The following is a 19,804-nucleotide window of genomic DNA, read 5'->3' on the forward strand; positions in this document are numbered from 1 at the left end:
ACCAATAGGTCAGGAAATCCTTTCCTTTACTTTACTGTGCTGTAGTTTCTAATATCATATGGGATATGCACAATTTGATATGAATGAAAAGGACAGCAACAGTGACCATAAGCAGCAGCCTAAAAACGTTGGGCATCAGTGGCTACTTATGATTTGGATAATAAGGTCTAGAAAGGGAGTAAAAATAGATTTCATAAGTTGCATTATTAAAAATGGTCCTTCCTTTCTGTAGAATTACTGGTGGCAGGACCTTAAATGATGGTACCACTGTCCTCAGAAGCCATTAGGTGGATGGTTACCCTTAGAAGTTTTAGGCATACACTTGGAAATAAAAGTGAAGTTTTAAGAAACATTTCTTTTTAGGACTTGAGAAAAGCTTCTGATCATCAGGTATCTTCACTTTAGAATACAGATCTAGTCCCTCTGATATATAAATATATATATATATATATATATATATATATATATATATAATCTTTACTCCTAAGTAGGCTTAATTGTACTGCTTCCTCTTTCTCTATTGAACAACATTTTCTTTTTAATTTTTTTGCATATGTTTTCTCAAGCTCAGTGGGACTTTAAATATGCATGTATGAATGCATCAGGTTTGCAGAAAAGAATTGAAGTGATCACATAGGTAATTCAGATAAAAATAACATATATTAATCATACAGCAACACTTACTGAATTGCAGGTTATAGCTTAATGTTTAGGTAGGTGATATTTTATATTTCCCAAATATGAAATTTAAGATACAAGTTAATTTCTCTTGCTCAAGGTGAAAGAATCAGTAGCTAAGTGGAGCCCATATTTACATTCAGAATCTGACTCCTTTGCACCAAACCCTGTTACCTTTATTTATATTTAACTTTTTAAATAATTGGATCTTAACAACAATAGTGAATGAGGCTTTTCTAGTTGGTGAGGAGGCCAGGCTGCCAAGTATTCCACTTTCTTTTATACCAATTATCACTAATTTTAAAAGAAAGTCATGTTAAATATCAGTGAGGGGAAATAGCCAATTAAGAAGGCTCACCTAGTTGTAACTCATCATCCATTGTGCTTGTAACTATTAATATTATACAGAAATGTTTCCAAGTTGTGCTGAGCTCTATGGCCTAAATCGTTTGTTTACCTTTTATTTTTAGCTGCTGCTTCTTCTCCTTCTTCTTTTTTTTTTTTTTTTACTTTTATGTTGTTTACCAATAGTAGTTTTTAGAGATGAGATAGTTGAAAATCTGACTTCCTATAAGATGTTCCTAAAGACTTCAACCAGAAATCAAGTATATTGAAAGATTACATGGTATTTTCTTCTCGAATGAAAGAAAACGACATCTCTATTATATTCCCCTAAGCTGTGTCTATAAAACTTAGAGCAAATACCCACAAATTGAAGAAGCTGGTTTGTGACTTTCACTTTGCTGTTCGCAAAGTGATCCAGGGAAAATTTTAAGAGCTTCTAATCAAAGCTCAGCATAATTTTGAGCACTGATGCAGAAGCCAGCTACCATATGAAACTAATGTTGCATTATGAAATTATGGCTTTAAAGTAACTTGATCTGCCCATCTTTCCATGCAGGCTTCTCCACGCTGTCCCTGGCGGACCAGATGAGCCTTCTGCAGAGTGCTTGGATGGAAATTTTGATCCTTGGTGTCGTATACCGGTCTCTTTCGTTTGAGGATGAACTTGTCTATGCAGACGATTATATAATGGACGAAGACCAGTCCAAATTAGCAGGCCTTCTTGATCTAAATAATGCTATCCTGCAGCTGGTAAAGAAATACAAGAGCATGAAGCTGGAAAAAGAAGAATTTGTCACCCTCAAAGCTATAGCTCTTGCTAATTCAGGTTGGCATACTGACATAGTCATTGTTACATTTTTTTAATATGTCAGTTTTACCCCTCTCCTTAACTTCTTCAGGGATTTGCTAGACCTGGTTTGTAAATTTTGTATAAGTCAGCAAAATTATAATCAGTATAGCTTTCTAGTGAAAAGTTAGAAATAAGAAAAATATACTTAAAGGGAATTAATTTCATTTGACTTGCTTATTGAATGCTTTGAAACTTTTATCAACTAATGCATGTACTAATTTGGATCATGGCAAAGCAAAATCTCTTGTAGTAATAGCATAAATGGACACTCCCAGGACAAAATTAGTTCCATTGTATTTTATGCATAAGTTAAAACAAGGGAATTGTTGATACACACAAATCATTTTTCCCTCAAAAATGCAAATTGTGCAATTGGGAAAATGTATTTAGTGTTGCTTTGAGTTTTGGTTATCAAAGAACACTGTTTTCTTACATTCTGGAGTTCTTTAGATGTCAAATTCTGCCTATGCAGTAAGGGTTAAGAATTATGGGACTAACTGGGCTTTACATTTGAACTGAAACATGCTAAAATAGAGAGCAACCTCTAATAAGTAAAAATCGTTGGTGCTTTGTTGTTTTTCCCTGTGTGCCTCTCTTAATGCTTTATTATGGTCTTAAGTCTCTTTTAGCATTTGCATAAAGTTCAGGATAGATCCCTCCTTAATGACGTGCCGATCATTAGATACCTGTGTGTCAATAACGTGCTCTGATGCTATGTACCATTGACAGTCACACCGTGCCCCTCCATCTGCTTTTGTTTTGACCCTATCTTTGAACTTTATCTTGGTTGCCGGCCAGTAGTTTTCCCTTTAATTACAAGAAGGAAACTGTCAATAAAATCTGTTAAATGGGATGCAATGAGTGGCTTGAATGGGCGGACGGCTATTTGTTCAAATTCTGCAGCATTCAAGGTATTGACAGTTTGTTTTCTGGGGCCATATGTGACGATCAATCTCAGGCTGGGCTCAGCCGCGCTGAAAAATGAAAAACCAGATTGCTTTTGCTTACTTGTGGATGACGACTTTGTGATTTGGCGCGGTCCTAGTGAGATGAGACCTTCTGCCCAAATTGCCCCCATGAGAGCCAGGGACGCGTGACTGTTTTTAGAAATAATTTTTAATTGATTTTGTAATTAACAGTTCATCTACAATATTGATGCATGAATCCTTGGACTGATAGGAGGGAAATTGTTTTCAACAATGGAGTTGTACTTTCCTATTTGTCTTCATAATGGAGTTTAGCATTTCACAGTTTCAGTTGTGAATATAACCCTCTTCCTCACCACACCACACTCTCTTCTTCTACTCTCCTGTGAAATTATAAAATATGATTTCTTATGACAAATGACATTGTTATTATGAACCCTGAAGAATCTCCTGCCCTCCCTCTCCAGAAGATCAAAGTGAGAGATGGGGTAGAAATTTTCTGAGGATTTATTAGTTTGTATGGACTTCACATTATACCATCTCTCATAATGAGATGAAATATTTTATAACAGTGGTTTTGGGAAGAATTTTTATTTGGCAATCATGAAACAATTCTAATTTAAAATACTTACTAGGTTAATTGTTTTTAAAATATACTACAGCCTGTGTTATACCTTTTGTTTCAAATTGCTTTTAAAAATTATTAACTAACCATGAATGCTGAGCAATGCTAAAACTTTGTCAACAAAATTGCTAAAAATGTATAATTTTAGATATTGGATGTATACTTTATGACTAAGTATTATAATTTAGAGTACCTGAATTAATTAGTAGCAGCATTTCTGTCTCTGTTGCTTAGAAGTATAAGCATTAATATTTCTGATAGATAAATATCCTAATCCACATATTCTACTTCTGGGAGAGGAAGTGACTACCTCACAGCAGTGACTGATGATTAGAAAGTCTTTAAAGAATTAGTTCATTTATTTGTCATGTCTAAAGTCAGAAATGGTCAATAAGCTCTCCTTTCTTCTCTTATCATGGTAGTTGAGTAACATTGCTTCTTCTAAAAAAAAGTCTCTGTCTCAAAATATTCTTGCAGGTGATTCCATCGTTCATTTAGCCCCTCAATACCAAGAAAAATCAATTGAATCAGAGTCCATACTAAAGAATAACTGATTAAGTACTCTAAGGACTATTTTAATCTCTAAATTGTGCCACCTCTACTGTGTTGTGTAATTATGGCCTTTTCTTCACCCACCTAACCTGCAAGCCCCATCATTTTAGTTTGGGGTAAACAACTCAGAAAGTCATTTTCTTTGATATTGTTAATATGATGTTATTTTATTCCATTTTTGACTGTTATTTGGAGCACAGCAATAAAGTTGTAGATCCAAGATTGAATGTAGACTCAAACTTGCTTAGATCCAATGTCGGTTTCTTAAACTGCCCATACACATATCAGTATAAAAATATTTTAATACTTTAGACACCCTAAAGGGCTTCTATTATTTTTTGTCGTTTCTGTGTGTGTGTGTGTGTGTGTGTGTATGTGTGTGTGTTTAGGAATTCCAGATTAACATAAGTAACTTTTTGTGCAAAAATGAAAATCTATTTCAGTGTAATTTAGGTAGGTATCTTAGCTTTTCCTGCATGGCTGTAGGTGTTAACAACCATTGTCTCATTTATTTAAATTTTAGCTTATTTTAAACATTGGTCTCTATTCAATAATTATAAATGTTCTGCTTATGCTTGGAAAACAGGTAACTAGCTTCCTAATGATGCTTTCATATTTTTATAGCATTGTTTCTGTCATAAGTGAATTCAGGAATACTTATAACACCAGAACATCACTGGAAACTCTATCTTCGTGTGTATGGCCAAAACAACAATATGTCATGAATTGTTATAATTCTGCAGTTTTCAAGTTCAGATCTTTGAAAACCCTAAATAATAGTTCCAGTTACTTTTGAAGATAAGAAACTTACAGTCTCATTTAAGCTATGTATTCTCTTATTTTTTAGCATTAAAAACCTCTTGAGTAACTATCGCATCCCTGATATATCTCTGTGTGACTGAATTTTAAAAGAAAACTCTAGGTCACAATTTTAAATCGTAATTCTTAGGCCCCAGTTTTTTCATGTATATAACAAGAGGTTTCACTAATATCAAATTCTTTCCAATTCTGGAATTCTATGATTCTATAATTTCATCTCTGTATTAGAAAATATAGTAAAATATTTCTATAAGCACTTAAGTAAGATTATATGATGGGATTTATTTCTCTTCATTGGATCTCTTGATTCTTATGTTAAGAATTGGTTTGAAATTATGTACGGTAAGATTAAAAGCAGTTTAAGCTAATGAATCACTTTAGTCTGACCATTCTCTGTTGCTCAAGTCATAAGACCTTCAATCTCTAAATCTGCCACTCACATCCCAGTCTTTGCCACCCCTGCCTCACCCCAGCCTGAAGCCAGGTGAGTCCAATCCATTCAAGAATAAACATGTTTCAAATTGAGTTTTCTTTTTTACTTCTACCCATTATTTCCAGAACAATATCACCTATTGATATCAAGCTAAAAATAATTATTTGGTTATCAATTTAAGATCACAAATAACTCTAACAACCTCATGACAGCATTCTGTTGTTCTTAAGGACAAATGGTTATGTATGTATAGTTGTATGATTTCAAGGTATAGAACGTTTATGATTTCTGTAGGATACTGGAATGGGCACCATATTTAATTAGGATATTTGAACCCTCATATAGTTTTGACTTAGTGTGTTTTCATTATCACTCCATTAGGGGAGCCTTTTTAGATATGGTTTTCCTAATAACCCCCCGATGAAACAGTAATACCATCTATTTAGGATATACACACACACACACACATACATACACACACACACACATACACACACATATATACATACATATACACACATCCATGCATATATGTGTATTATATTGTATATATATGCATTTTACCTAAAAAGAGGAATGTTTTCTACTCTCTAATTCCAAATTTCACCTCCTTTGAGACTACGTTGCTTAAATACGTAACTGTTTCCTCATCTGTAAAATAAGGCAGGTGAATTAAATAATGCCTAATATCCCTTAAATGACCTGAAAATTTTAGATTGATTACTTTTAAGTAAAGGTAGCCAGTTTGGTTTCATACATGTATATATGTGCATACGTGTGTGTGTGTTGTGTGTGTGTGTATGTGTGTAAAGTAAAACTGGGCCTTAGCCAATTTTACAAAATTTTGACTAAATTAGTTGATTTGGTATTCTGGAGATAGTTTTAGCTGGTTTTAGCTGCTGGCCAAGAGATTATCCTTTTTCAGAATCTTTCTGTAGACATTTCCTTTTTTAAGCTTCTTCTAGGGAATCTTTTTTTTAAAATTTTTTTTATTATTATACTTTAAGTTTTAGGGTACATGTGCACAATGTGCAGGTTTGTTATATATGTATCCATGTGCCATGTTGGTGTGCTGCACCCATTAACTCATCATTTAGCATTAGTTATATCTCCTAATGCTGTCCCTCTCCCCTCCCCCCACCCCACAACAGTCCCTGGAGTGTGATGTTCCCCTTCCTGTGTCCATGTGTTCTCATTGTTGAATTCCCACCTATGAGTGAGAACATGCGGTGTTTGGTTTTTTGTCCTTGCGATAGTTTACTGAGAATGATGGTTTCCAGTTTCATCCATGTCCCTACAAAGGACATGAACTCATCATTTTTTATGGCTGCATAGTATTCCATGGTGTATATGTGCCACATTTTCTTAATCCAGTCTGTCGTTGTTGGACATTTGGGTTGGTTCCAAGTCTTTGCTATTATGAATAGTGCTGCAATAAACATACATGTGCATGTGTCTTTATAGCAACATGATCTATAGTCCTTTGGGTGTATACCCAGTAATGGGATGGCTGGGTCAAATGGTATTTCTAGTTCTAGATCCCTGAGGAATCGCCACACTGACTTCCACAATGGTTGAACTAGTTTACAGTCCCACCAACAGTGTAAAAGTGTTCCTGTTTCTCCACATCCTCTCCAGCACCTGTTGTTTCCTGACTTTTTAATGATCGCCATTCTAACTGGTGTGAGATGGTATCTCACTGTGGTTTTGATTTGCATTTCTCTGATGGCCAGTGATGATGAGCATTTTTTCATGTGTCTTTTGGCTGCATAATTGTCTTCTTTTGAGAAGTGTCTGTTCATATCCTTTGCCCACTTTTTGATGGGGTTGTTTGTTTTTATCTTGTAAATTTGTTTGAGTTCATTGTAGATTCTGGATATTAGCCCTTTGTCAGATGAGTAGGTTGCGAAAATTTTCTCCCATTTTGTAGGTTGCCTGTTCACTCTGATGGTAGTTTCTTTTGCTGTGCAGAAGCTCTTTAGTTTAATTAGATCCCGTTTGTCAATTTTGGCTTTTGTTGCCATTGCTTTTGGTGTTTTAGACGTGAAGTCCTTGCCCATGCCTATGTCCTGAATGGTATTGCCTAGGTTTTCTTCTAGGGTTTTTATGGTTTTAGGTCTAACATGTAAGTCTTTAATGCATCTTGAATTAAGACAAGCAAATGCTGAGTGATTTTGTCACCACCAGGCCTGCCCTAAAAGAGCTCCTGAAGGAAGCACTAACCATGGAAAGGAACAACCAGTACCAGCCACTGCAAAAACATGCCAAATTGTAAAGACCCTCAAGGCTAGGAAGAAACTGCATCAACTAACAAGCAAAATAACCAGCTAACACCATAATGACAGGATCAAATTCACACATAACAATATTAACTTTAAATGTAAATGGGCTAAATGCTCCAATTAAAAGACACAGACTGGCAAATTGGATAAGGAGTCAAGACCCATCAGTGTGCTGTATTCAGGAAACCCATCTCATGTGCAGAGACACAAATAGACTCAAAATAAAGGGATGGAGGAAGATCTACCAAGCAAATGGAAAACAAAAAAAGGCAGGAGTTGCAATCCTAGTCTCTAATAAAATAGACTTTAAACCAACAAAGATCAAAAGAGACAAAGAAGGCCATTACATAATGGTAAAGGGATCAATTCAACAAGAAGAGCTAACTATCCTAAATATATATGCACCCAATACAGGAGCACCCAGATTCATAAAGCAAGTCCTGAGTGGCCTACAAAGAGACTTAGACTTCCACACAATAATAATGGGAATCTTATTTGATTCCCACAACATACCTGTGCAGTAGGCATGTCCAATACTATTTCACAGGTATGCGAAGAAAGCTGATAATCATGCACGGCTATTATGAGGCAGAAGGTGGGACCTTTTGTCCTTTGCTATCAATGAGCTATTTCTATTCCACAAATAATTATGTACATGTTTCTAAAAGGATTAATGCAGAAGACTTTACCTATTACAATTTCACATCTGGGAGCCTAAATAAGTATTTTTAATTTGATTGAGAATTTCATGCCCACTTCCTTCATCTTGCCATCTTCTTGGAGTTAGAGGACTATAAAAGTACCCAAGAAAGTGACAGACAAAATTGGACATGAAACATTTACCAAGAAATTATAACAATTTATGAGAAATGAATATATGTAAGCTTTGTGTGGCAGGTAGAACTTTGTTCCTAATTTTTACCCAGAACAAACCATAAGTAATACTAGCAGGTAAATAAGAAATCAAAATTATAACCTTACATCTCTTGGTTTACTTTTCATTGGTTTTTATTCAAGGCTGCCTTCACTGGATTATTTTAATTCTATTTAGAATAATATATTTTGGAAGTGAGTTTTTTTAATTTAATACAACCCTTAAATTTTAAACATATTACAGTATTGCAATTTTTAGGTAAAAACATAAAAGCTGGCTCTTAAATGTTTCTTTTCATGTTCAGTGGTCACTGTGTCTTGGCATGGTATCAGAAATATTTGCTGCAAATAGCTTTGGCCTTCCAAAGCTACCTGAGTAAATACCTGGGTAATATGTGCTTATTACCTGGGCAATAAGCACATAAAATACTCTACAGTTGCTTATTTCCAGGAAATGATTATAGCATAACATTGTTTTCATCTATATATTTTAAGATAATGAGCTCTGTTACAAAAGGTCATTAGCATGGTGCAGATCATCTATGATGTTTTGAAATGTTGAACTATTCACCACCCAAATTGATATCAACATTCACTTACCCAGTATACTGTAATTGTCCTTATGACTTTTAGCAAAATGAGTTAAAAACCCCCTGGAAAAGTGTAAGATATGGAGAGAGAGATGGAAGGTCTTAAGTAATTATAGAAAAATAGAAAAGACCTAGCAGGTAAATCTCATTACGCAAGGTAAACATAACAATATTAATAGTAATTTGGGACTCGTAAGAAGCCTGAAGGAAAGAAACTACAACCACGACCATGGAGGTTTTCTGTGGTTCATTATTTTATATAAATACAGTCAGAGTGATTTGTGTGGCTGGTGTAAATGTCAAAGAAAGCTAGCTTTTTAGCCACAGCAAGAAATGAGGAAAACAGGCCTTCTAAAATAAACTAAAAGTATCTTAATGGAGAGCTCTGAAATGGAAAGTTTATTATTGTCACCATGGTTAAGCAGAAAAATCAGAATTATTATTACTATTTTCAATATTAAAATCATAAGATTTCTGGGTTGGAAGAAACCTAAACATTTTTTTGATTCAGCTTCCTACTTGATATGTGAAAGCCTTCCTTGATATTTCTGCCACCTGTTTCTACAGCCGCCATAGAATTCTGCTTGATTCGTGACTTTCTAGAAGAGACCATCCATCAGAAATTTCTTTCTCTCCCTCTTTTTATCTGTATCATTTTAATGCAAAAGAAAACACAAAAAACACATAAAAATATAGACCTTAATGAGCGTATGAGTTTCTTATGCTACGTTGACAAATGACCATAACTTGATGGCTTTAAATGACACATATTTATTCTCTTACAGTTCTGGATGTCAAACGTCGATCAGTTTCACTAGGTGTAAGACAGTGTATGGACAGGTTTTCACTCCCTCTGGAGACTCTAGGGAAGAATCCATTTCCATGACCTTTTCCAGCTCCTGGTCCTGAATTCCTTGGCTCAGGGCACCCTCCTCCGTTTTTAAAGCCAGGAGTAGCATTTTGCCTCAGTGGTAACATTGCTTTCTTCTTCCTTTGCTTCCAAGGACACTTGCTTTCATTGAGGGCCCACCTGAATAATCTAGGATAATCTCCCATATCAGGATCCTTAACTTAATCACATCTACAAAGTTCATTTTGCCATAGCAGGTAACATTCACAGGTACTAGAGATTAGGACCTGAATATCTTCAGGGCCATTTTTCAGCCTACCACGATGAGTACATAAGCAAGGTTAAGAATAAAACTTGTAACGTAACCCCTGAAAGCCCTTCAAGTGTCTTGTTCCTATCTCAGCCCTTTCCCTTCCCACAAAAGTAATCACTATCCTATCCTGAGTTTTATAGTCATCACTTCCTTTTATTTTATTATAGTTTTTTAAAATAAATGTGTATACTTAGTTACTACAATTTAGTCTTGCTCATTTACCCATAAAAAAATATGGATGAATTTTTAAGTCTGTACTCCAAATTTCCTCCTTCATTTTATTTTTCCTACAATTTATTAGTTGAAGATGCCAGGGCATTTGAGGTACATGGTTTTCCACTGTCTGGATTTTGAAGATTGCATAGTCTTGGAGAAGTTCATCATGTTTTTTCTGCCCTTTGCATTTTGTGCAAATTGGCTACCGGATCCGGAGACTTAATCAGACTCAGGTTCTATCCCTATGGCACCTATAAGTGATGTATTATTCACTGCAAGATACAAAATGTTTGTTTCTGTCTCTTTTTGTGATGTTAGCAACAGTTGACGTTCATTATCTAAATTTATTAATCACTTGGGGTTGAAAAACAGTGATTTATAATTTTGTCATTTTTCTTCTCTTTTTTCATTCAGTAGGTGGGATATGTATAAAGTAATGCTTTCTCTTATCTCTTATTTGCTTACCAGTGTTACAATTTGTTTAGGAAAAGTAGTATAAATGCTTGATTATTTCTCTTTATTTACCAGCTTTCAGAGTAAATAATTGGTGTCCTATTAAAAAAAATTATAAACACATGTATTCAAACATATTTAATGGATTTCAATCAGTTGCAATTATAATCCTTTCTGAAGCTCAAATTGTCCCATTTTTGTCAGTGGGAACCTCTTTGGGTTGGCTTCTGACATCTTTTTGAATACCTAGTAGTTCTAGATAATATCCTTTCTGTTTGGTGTGACAAAATATTCCATGTTCGTTTTAAATATTTTCTGGCTGAAGCCTAGAATCAGATTACAACCTGGGCACTCGAGGTGCTTTCCAGGGTTGGCCATTCTTCCTAGGCCAACATCATCTGCCTACATAAGTACAGAGCTGGGGATACAGACACACATAGACCTCATTGTGTATTTGTGTGTGTGTGTGTGTGTGTGTGTGAATTTATGTATATTTTGGGAATACCCTGTGACCTAGTTTTTCTGTAAATGTCCCTGAGTTTTTAGTTTTGTCATGTAGTTGCTCTGTTTCTTGTTGTTGCTGTTGTTGTTGTTTATGTGAACATTTGGAGAGGTTAAAAAAATTCTACCATCTCTGTTAACTTAGAGTCCATTTGACATGGCAATCAACCAGTGTTCCTCAATACGCTAGCCAATTGCTACCCGAAGAACCACTCTGTTAGGTGCCATATATATGGCATATGGAAATTGAAAGATACAAATTCTCTTTTAGAAAATAGACCTTTTTCCACTTCTCTATTCTTTCCATCACATTCTGTTTCATTCATTCAATGATTGGAGAGAGTCCCATTCACCCTTCCCTTACTACTCATATTTATGTAGGCAGTGCACAAACATCAAAGAAAATCAAGTCCTGCGTTTCACAGAAAAGTTTACACTGACTGTTGGTTTATGTTATATACTAGGCTCGACTCTGAATATACTGTGCATGTATCTAATATTCAATTCCATACTCAAAATGACATTTGGCACTCTTGAGAAAGTATGGCCCAGAATGGTCTAAAAGTCCAGAAGAAAGTTCCCAAGCAGAACTTAGGTATTTTGGAGTAGCTATGTCTGTGCACGCAATGTTTAATATTTTCTTCTTCTTTTTCTTTTTTTTTTTTTTTTTTTTTTGAGACGGAATCTGGCTCTGTCGCCCAGGCTGGAGTGCGGTGGGGCACGATCTCGGCTCACTGCAAGTTCCGCCTCCCGGGTTCATGCCTCAGCCTCCCGAATAGCTGGGACTACAGGCGTCCACCGCTACGCCTGGCTAATTTTTTGTATTTTTAGTAGAGACAGGGTTTCACCGTGTTAGCCAGGATGGTCTCGATCTCCTGACCTTGTGATCCGCCTGCCTGAGCCTCCCAAAGTGCTGGGATTACAGGCGTGAGCCACCGCGCCCGGCCTACAATGATTAATATTTTCTAACATAGAGAAGGGCAGTATTTTATTCAAGGGAAGATATAAAAATAAAATCTTCTTTTTCAGTGGCTCTGTCTTATTAAATTTGCAGCTGCAAAGTAAATGATCTGAACTAGACACATTTTTTTAGGATCTCTTTCACAGAGTAAAATATTGGAAGTTTTGATAAAGTTCTATTTTATTATTAGGTGTTAGACTTAATATATAGGCAGTAATATGTGTGTCATATACACTCTGGTTATCTTTTGAAATATTGATTCTTTTAGAATAGTATTTGCTTGTCTTATTGTCTAATTCAGTAGTAGTTCTTAATCCTGGCTTGGCAGTAGAACTACCTAGATTTTTTGCAATGCTGATGTCCTAGTTCTGGTCTCTGACTTCATAGATCTAGACTTGGGCTCAGTATCCAAGATTTTTAAGAGCTCACCCACTGTTTTTAATATGTAGCCTAGTCCTGTCTAGTTAGTGCATAAACTTATGATATCCATTAAGTTTAGCTGGTTCCAATTAGCACAAATACTAGGACTATTTCCTTTAAAGCATAGTTAAAAAGAAACCAGCATGAACAATGAAAACAAAATAATTACATACATTAATGCCAGTTCTATTGAGCCTGGCGTCAATGTGTAAATTTAACCAAAAGAACAAAACAGAGATTAAAACCACAGATCCAGAACTTGAACTAGGATCCCTAATGGAGATTAATATTTTCTTCAGCAGTCTGCCAGCTGAATCATTGTCTAATTAAATAGTTCAGATTTAGTGAGTTTGCATTTAAAGTATTAGCAGATCTGAGAATGGGTAAAGCTAAAATGAGTTAGAATCTTTTCTATAAATGAGAAGTTAAATTATCATAGTAATTTGATTAAATCATTTTTAAATCTCTCGTGCTAAATCACAGCCTTTAAAGAACAGTTTGAAATCTTAATTGCTGTTTGTGAGCATATCTCTCTGCTATTTGTTCTTGCCTCATTTCCCATGACATCCTATAATATATCTCCTGCTGGGCAAGAGTAGCGGGAAAGGCAAGACTATGGGTAGGGCCGAGGTAACTGTGTAGCTGACTTCAAGCATTTAAAGATATGCCATGTAGAAAAAGGAAATTTACCCTGTATTGTTCTAGTAGTTAGAAACAGGACCAAATGATAGAATTTGGAGACAGATTTAGGAAAATTTAAAGAGGAAATTAATAATAATTAGTTTTGCCTCTTATCAAGGAGAATACTCTACATACTTTTCATATGACTGGCACTGTCTTCGTTAAGAATGCTGTAAAGAAGATGGCTGATGAAGATGGGAGTTTGAATAGGATGTGTTTAGAGGACAATTCATCCCATTTTTTAAGGGAATGCACATTTAGTGTTCTACATTCTAGCAGCATTATTGATTTGAAGAGTCCTGAATTTAAACCTGAGTCTGACACATATTACCAGTGCCACGTGTCTTCTAGGGTTTGGGGAGGTAAAATGAGGACAAGTTCACCTGAAATAGGTGCCTAATAAATGGTAAATGTGTTATTTTTATTCTGGTGTGTTTTTGGTCTAGTTGGAAAATAGTTATTTCAAGTTTGTTTTGTCACTGCAGAGTGTAATTCCCATTTTCTGCTTCCATCTATTACACTGTTTTCATGTAGAGAGCTAATTATTAGACCCAGGATAAGTTGGGAAAATCCAACTCATCTCTGTTCTCTTATGCACAAGGTCCATATTGCAGTGTTTTGTGTACCTAGAGACTCACCATAGTGTTTCCCCATACCTCCCATTTTTCCTTCAGGTGGCATTTAAGTGCAAAAATAGAGAGAGAGAAAGAATATCAGAGCATGTCACCATCATCTCTATGAATTTTTTTCTGTCCCTAACATTACCAACCCCTAGACAACTTTAGAAATTATGTGTGTTTGTTTCTAAGAGACAGTACCATAGGAGGTGGATGAGATTGTCATGCTGAGAGGAACCAGACTGGAGAGAAGCTGGGTAGAAACAATCCACAGGGAAAGGCCAGGCGTATGTTGGGGAGTGACTTGAGTCCCGCTCCAGGGCACCACTATCAACGCTATTTCCCACTTGGAAAAATTCCTTCTTTTTGCTCTGCCAGGCAGAAATTGAGTCTTGAGCAGTAAATACTTATAAGCAACTTTGTTCCAGATTATTCAAAAATTTTTTAAAGAGGTGTCATTAAACTACCTAATGTTAATAGTGGTCAGTTCACCAGTGATGTGGTGGAATGATTCAAAATGACAATGTAAATGAAAAAAACACTAAACAAAATACGAATAAATTTTTAAGACATGCTACTGGTTATCTATCTTTTAATTACTTTGCCATATTTCATTTTTATTATATATTTAGCCACTTGATTGTAAATTACATTCCCTCTCTCTTTTTGTTCATGTGATCTATGTTTGAATTGTATGAAAGATTAGGCTAACTACATATATCTTAGAGCTCAGCATTCTCAGAGAACTAGAATTATTAAACATGAAGAATCCCCCAAAGACTCCATTATGTGTAATTAACAGATAAACTGTCATCAGAATCAATAAAACGTGCTAAATGATTCAAACTTGTATATAATTAAGCGTCTGCTTTAGAGCTGGAGCTGTAACTTTTATTTTTTCCCCACATCTCACATTTCTCACAAGAATAATTTGGCAACCTGTTAACCCTTTCTTTGCTTGATTGAATTAGATTTTCAAATTATTCATTTAAGGGCAAAGTTCACCTTTACAAATGTGAAAAATATTTCAGAACTCAGTGATCTGAAGACACCATTTGTTTTTCATCAGGGAAGTAGACTGTGTAAGGATGCTTTAATCAACTGATACTAGAACATTAAACATCCTAAAAGGATAAATAATTTATTGTAATTTCTGTATAGTGCTAGATTCAATGGAGTCACATGGAGTTCTTAGGATCTTAGTCATCAGTTTTTTCCCCTCTTTGGGAAATACTGGCTTTTCCAGGCAAGATCAGAATTTTAAACAACCTTCCCCCACACAGCACTAAGATAATACTTTTAATAGATGGCCTTCCATGGTTGTTTGTTGAGTGAATGAATATACAGCTGGATGAGACAATGAATAAAATAGTCAAGACTGTAATCTGTTAAAAGAAAGCCTTCTCTGGCTCAGCCTGAGGAAGAAAAATACACATTTTAAATCATAGATCTTTTCTAATAATTCCCATCTTCTAAGCTAGTATTAGAAATTATGTAGGGAAATTCGGAAAGAAATAGAGATTGTAGAAATGTAAGACTCTGAACAAATCATAGTTTCAAGCTTAGAGAAGTTCAAAAATAACTAACTTAATAACTAATTTTATAACTCTAGTCTACATAGGTTTGCTATTATTATTATAATTACTTATATCTTTTGCTTCATTGCACAGACTCCATGCACATAGAAGATGTTGAAGCCGTTCAGAAGCTTCAGGATGTCTTACATGAGGCGCTGCAGGATTATGAAGCTGGCCAGCACATGGAAGATCCTCGTCGAGCTGGCAAGATGCTGATGACACTGCCACTCCTGAGGCAGACCTCTACCAAGGCCGTGCAGCATTTCTACAACATCAAACTAGAAGGCAAAGTCCCCATGCACAAACTTTTTTTGGAAATGTTGGAGGCCAAGGTCTGACTAAAAGCTCCCTGGGCCTCCCCATCCTTCATGTTGAAAAAGGGAAAATAAACCCAAGAGTGATGTCGAAGAAACTTAGAGTTTAGTTAACAACATCAAAAATCAACAGACTGCACTGATAATTTAGCAGCAAGACTATGAAGCAGCTTTCAGATTCCTCCATAGGTTCCTGATGAGTTCTTTCTACTTTCTCCATCATCTTCTTTCCTCTTTCTTCCCACATTTCTCTTCCTCTTTATTTTTTCTCCTTTTCTTCTTTCACCTCCCTTATTTCTTTGCTTCTTTCATTCCTAGTTCCCATTCTCCTTTATTTTCTTCCCATCTGCCTGCCTACCTTCTTTCTTTTCTTTGCCTACTCTCGTTCCTCTCTTTTCTCATCCTCCCCCTTTTTTCTAAATTTGAAATAGCTTTAGTTGTAAAAAAAAAAAAAAAATCCTCCCTTCCCCCTTTCCTTTCTCTTTCTTTCCTTTTTCCCTTTCCTTTTTCCTTTCCTCTTGACCTTCTTTCCATCTTTCTTTTTCTTCCTTCTGCTGCTGAACTTTTAAAAGAGGTCTCTAACTGAAGAGAGATGGAAGCCAGCCCTGCCAAAGGATGGAGATCCATAATATGGATGCCAGTGAACTTGTTGTGAACCATACCGTCCCCAATGACTAAGGAATCAAAGAGAGAGAACCAACGTTCCTAAAAGTACAGTGCAACATACACGAATTGACTGAGTGCAGTATTAGATTTCATGGGAGCAGCCTCTAATTAGACAACTTAAGCAACGTTGCATCGGCTGCTTCTTATCATTGCTTTTCCATCTAGATCAGTTACAGCCATTTGATTCCTTAATTGTTTTTTCAAGTCTTCCAGGTATTTGTTAGTTTAGCTACTATGTAACTTTTTCAGGGAATAGTTTAAGCTTTATTCATTCATGCAATACTAAAGAGAAATAAGAATACTGCAATTTTGTGCTGGCTTTGAACAATTACGAACAATAATGAAGGACAAATGAATCCTGAAGGAAGATTTTTAAAAATGTTTTGTTTCTTCTTACAAATGGAGATTTTTTTGTACCAGCTTTACCACTTTTCAGCCATTTATTAATATGGGAATTTAACTTACTCAAGCAATAGTTGAAGGGAAGGTGCATATTATCACGGATGCAATTTATGTTGTGTGCCAGTCTGGTCCCAAACATCAATTTCTTAACATGAGCTCCAGTTTACCTAAATGTTCACTGACACAAAGGATTAGATTACACCTACAGTGACTCTGAGTAGTCACATATATAAGCACTGCACATGAGATATAGATCCGTAGAATTATCAGGAGTGCACCTCTCTACTTGGGAGGTACAATTGCCATATGATTTCTAGCTGCCACGGTGGTTAGGAATGTGATACTGCCTGTTTGCAAAGTTACAGACCCTGTCTCAGAAGGAGCTGTGAGCCAGTATTCATTTAAGAGGCAATAAGGCTAATGCCAGAATTAAAAAAAAAATCATCAAAGACAGAAAACGCCTGACCAAATTCTAAAACCCAATCCATATAAGTTTATTCATTTAGGAATGTTCGTTTAAATTAATCTGCAGTTTTTACCAAGAGCTAAGCCAGTAGGTGTGCTTTTCAACCAGTATTGTCACAGCATGAAAGTCAGTCAGGTTCCAGACTGTTAAGAGGTGTAATCTAATGAAGAAATCAATTAGATGCCCCGAAATCTACAGTCGCTGAATAACCAATAAACAGTAACCTCCATCAAATGCTATACCAATGGACCAGTGTTAGTAGCTGCTCCCTGTACTATGTGAACAGTCTTATTCTATGTACACAGATGTAATTAAAATTGTAATCCTAACAAACAAAAGAAATGTAGTTCAGCTTTTCAATGTTTCATGTTTGCTGTGCTTTTCTGAATTTTATGTTGCATTCAAAGACTGTTGTCTTGTTCTTGTGGTGTTTGGATTCTTGTGGTGTGTGCTTTTAGACACAGGGTAGAATTAGAGACAATATTGGATGTACAATTCCTCAGGAGACTACAGTAGTATATTCTATTCCTTACCAGTAATAAGGTTCTTCCTAATAATAATTAAGAGATTGAAACTCCAAACAAGTATTCATTATGAACAGATACACATCAAAATCATAATAATATTTTCAAAACAAGGAATAATTTCTCTAATGGTTTATTATAGAATACCAATGTATAGCTTAGAAATAAAACTTTGAATATTTCAAGAATATAGATAAGTCTAATTTTTAAATGCTGTATATATGGCTTTCACTCAGTCATCTCTCAGATGTTGTTATTAACTCGCTCTGTGTTGTTGCAAAACTTTTTGGTGCAGATTCGTTTCCAAAACTATTGCTACTTTGTGTGCTTTAAACAAAATACCTTGGGTTGATGAAACATCAACCCAGTGCTAGGAATACTGTGTATCTATCATTAGCTATATGGGACTATATTGTAGATTGTGGTTTCTCAGTAGAGAAGTGACTGTAGTGTGATTCTAGATAAATCATCATTAGCAATTCATTCAGATGGTCAATAACTTGAAATTTATAGCTGTGATAGGAGTTCAGAAATTGGCACATCCCTTTAAAAATAACAGAAAATACAACTCCTGGGAAAAAAGGTGCTGATTCTATAAGATTATTTATACATGTAAGTGTTTAAAAAGATTATTTTCCAGAAAGTTTGTGCAGGGTTTAAGTTGCTACTATTCAACTACACTATATATAAATAAAATATATACAATATCTACATTGTTTTCACTGTATCACATTAAAGTACTTGGGCTTCAGAAGCAAGAGCCAACCAACTGAAAACCTGAGATGGAGATATGTTCAAAGAATGAGATACAATTTTTTAGTTTTCAGTTTAAGTAACTCTCAGCATTACAAAAGAGTAAGTATCTCACAAATAGGAAATAAAACTAAAACGTAGATTTAAAAAGAACTGCACGGGCTTTAGGGTAAATGCTCATCTTAAACCTCACTAGAGGGAAGTCTTTTCAAGTTTCAAGCAAGACCATTTACTTAATGTGAAGTTTTGGAAAGTTATAAAGGTGTATGTTTTAGCCATATGATTTAAATTTTAATTTTGCTTCTTTTAGGTTCGTTCTTATTTAAAGCAATATGATTGTGTGACTCCTTGTAGTTACACTTGTGTTTCAATCAGATCAGATTGTTGTATTTATTCCACTATTTTGCATTTAAATGATAACATAAAAGATATAAAAAATTTAAAACTGCTATTTTTCTTATAGAAGAGAAAATGGGTGTTGGTGATTGTATTTTAATTATTTAAGCGTCTCTGTTTACCTGCCTAGGAAAACATTTTATGGCAGTCCTATGTGCAAAGATCGTAAAAGGACAAAAAATTTAAACTGCTTATAATAATCCAGGAGTTGCATTATAGCCAGTAGTAAAAATAATAATAATAATAATAAAACCATGTCTATAGCTGTAGATGGGCTTCACATCTGTAAAGCAATCAATTGTATATTTTTGTGATGTGTACCATACTGTGTGCTCCAGCAAATGTCCATTTGTGTAAATGTATTTATTTTATATTGTATATATTGTTAAATGCAAAAAGGAGATATGATTCTGTAACTCCAATCAGTTCAGATGTGTAACTCAAATTATTATGCCTTTCAGGATGATGGTAGAGCAATATTAAACAAGCTTCCACTTTTGACTGCTCTTTTGTATTGCGTTTCCTTTTCTTCCCCCGCTAAAGAACCAAATTGATAAACACTGCCCTTTGTTGCTTCCATTCAAAGAGCATCTCTGTGTACCTGTTCCCTAAAAATAAAGTCAGAGTTTAAATAAGTGCTATATAAAGGCTTGTCAGAATGAATTCTAGGGTGCCAAGAGACATTTTGCATATTTAAGAGTATGCAAAGTGTCTCATGGCA

General features: G+C 35.2%; 1 protein-coding gene across 10 annotated transcripts in view; it reads left to right on the forward strand.

Moving 5' to 3' along the window:
• ESRRG (estrogen related receptor gamma) overlaps positions 1-19,589 on the forward strand; it is a 594,759-nt gene extending 575,170 nt beyond the window's left edge. For 5 of the 10 annotated variants that reach the window (XM_030812871.1, XM_030812869.1, XM_003265096.2 and 2 more), the window contains 2 exons: positions 1,580-1,849; positions 15,656-19,588. In XM_030812871.1, the coding sequence (XP_030668731.1) occupies positions 1,580-1,849; positions 15,656-15,900 (515 nt within the window). In that variant the 3' untranslated portion in view covers positions 15,901-19,588. Of the gene's footprint in view, positions 1-1,579; positions 1,850-15,655 lie in introns of all 10 variants that reach the window. The other 5 variants (XM_003265099.3, XM_030812874.1, XM_030812875.1 and 2 more) reach the window with 2 other exon arrangements.
• The last annotated feature ends 215 nt before the right edge of the window (positions 19,590-19,804 follow it).

Source organism: Nomascus leucogenys, chromosome 5 (genome assembly GCF_006542625.1).
Source record: "Nomascus leucogenys isolate Asia chromosome 5, Asia_NLE_v1, whole genome shotgun sequence".
Classification (NCBI taxonomy): Eukaryota; Metazoa; Chordata; class Mammalia; order Primates; family Hylobatidae; genus Nomascus; species Nomascus leucogenys.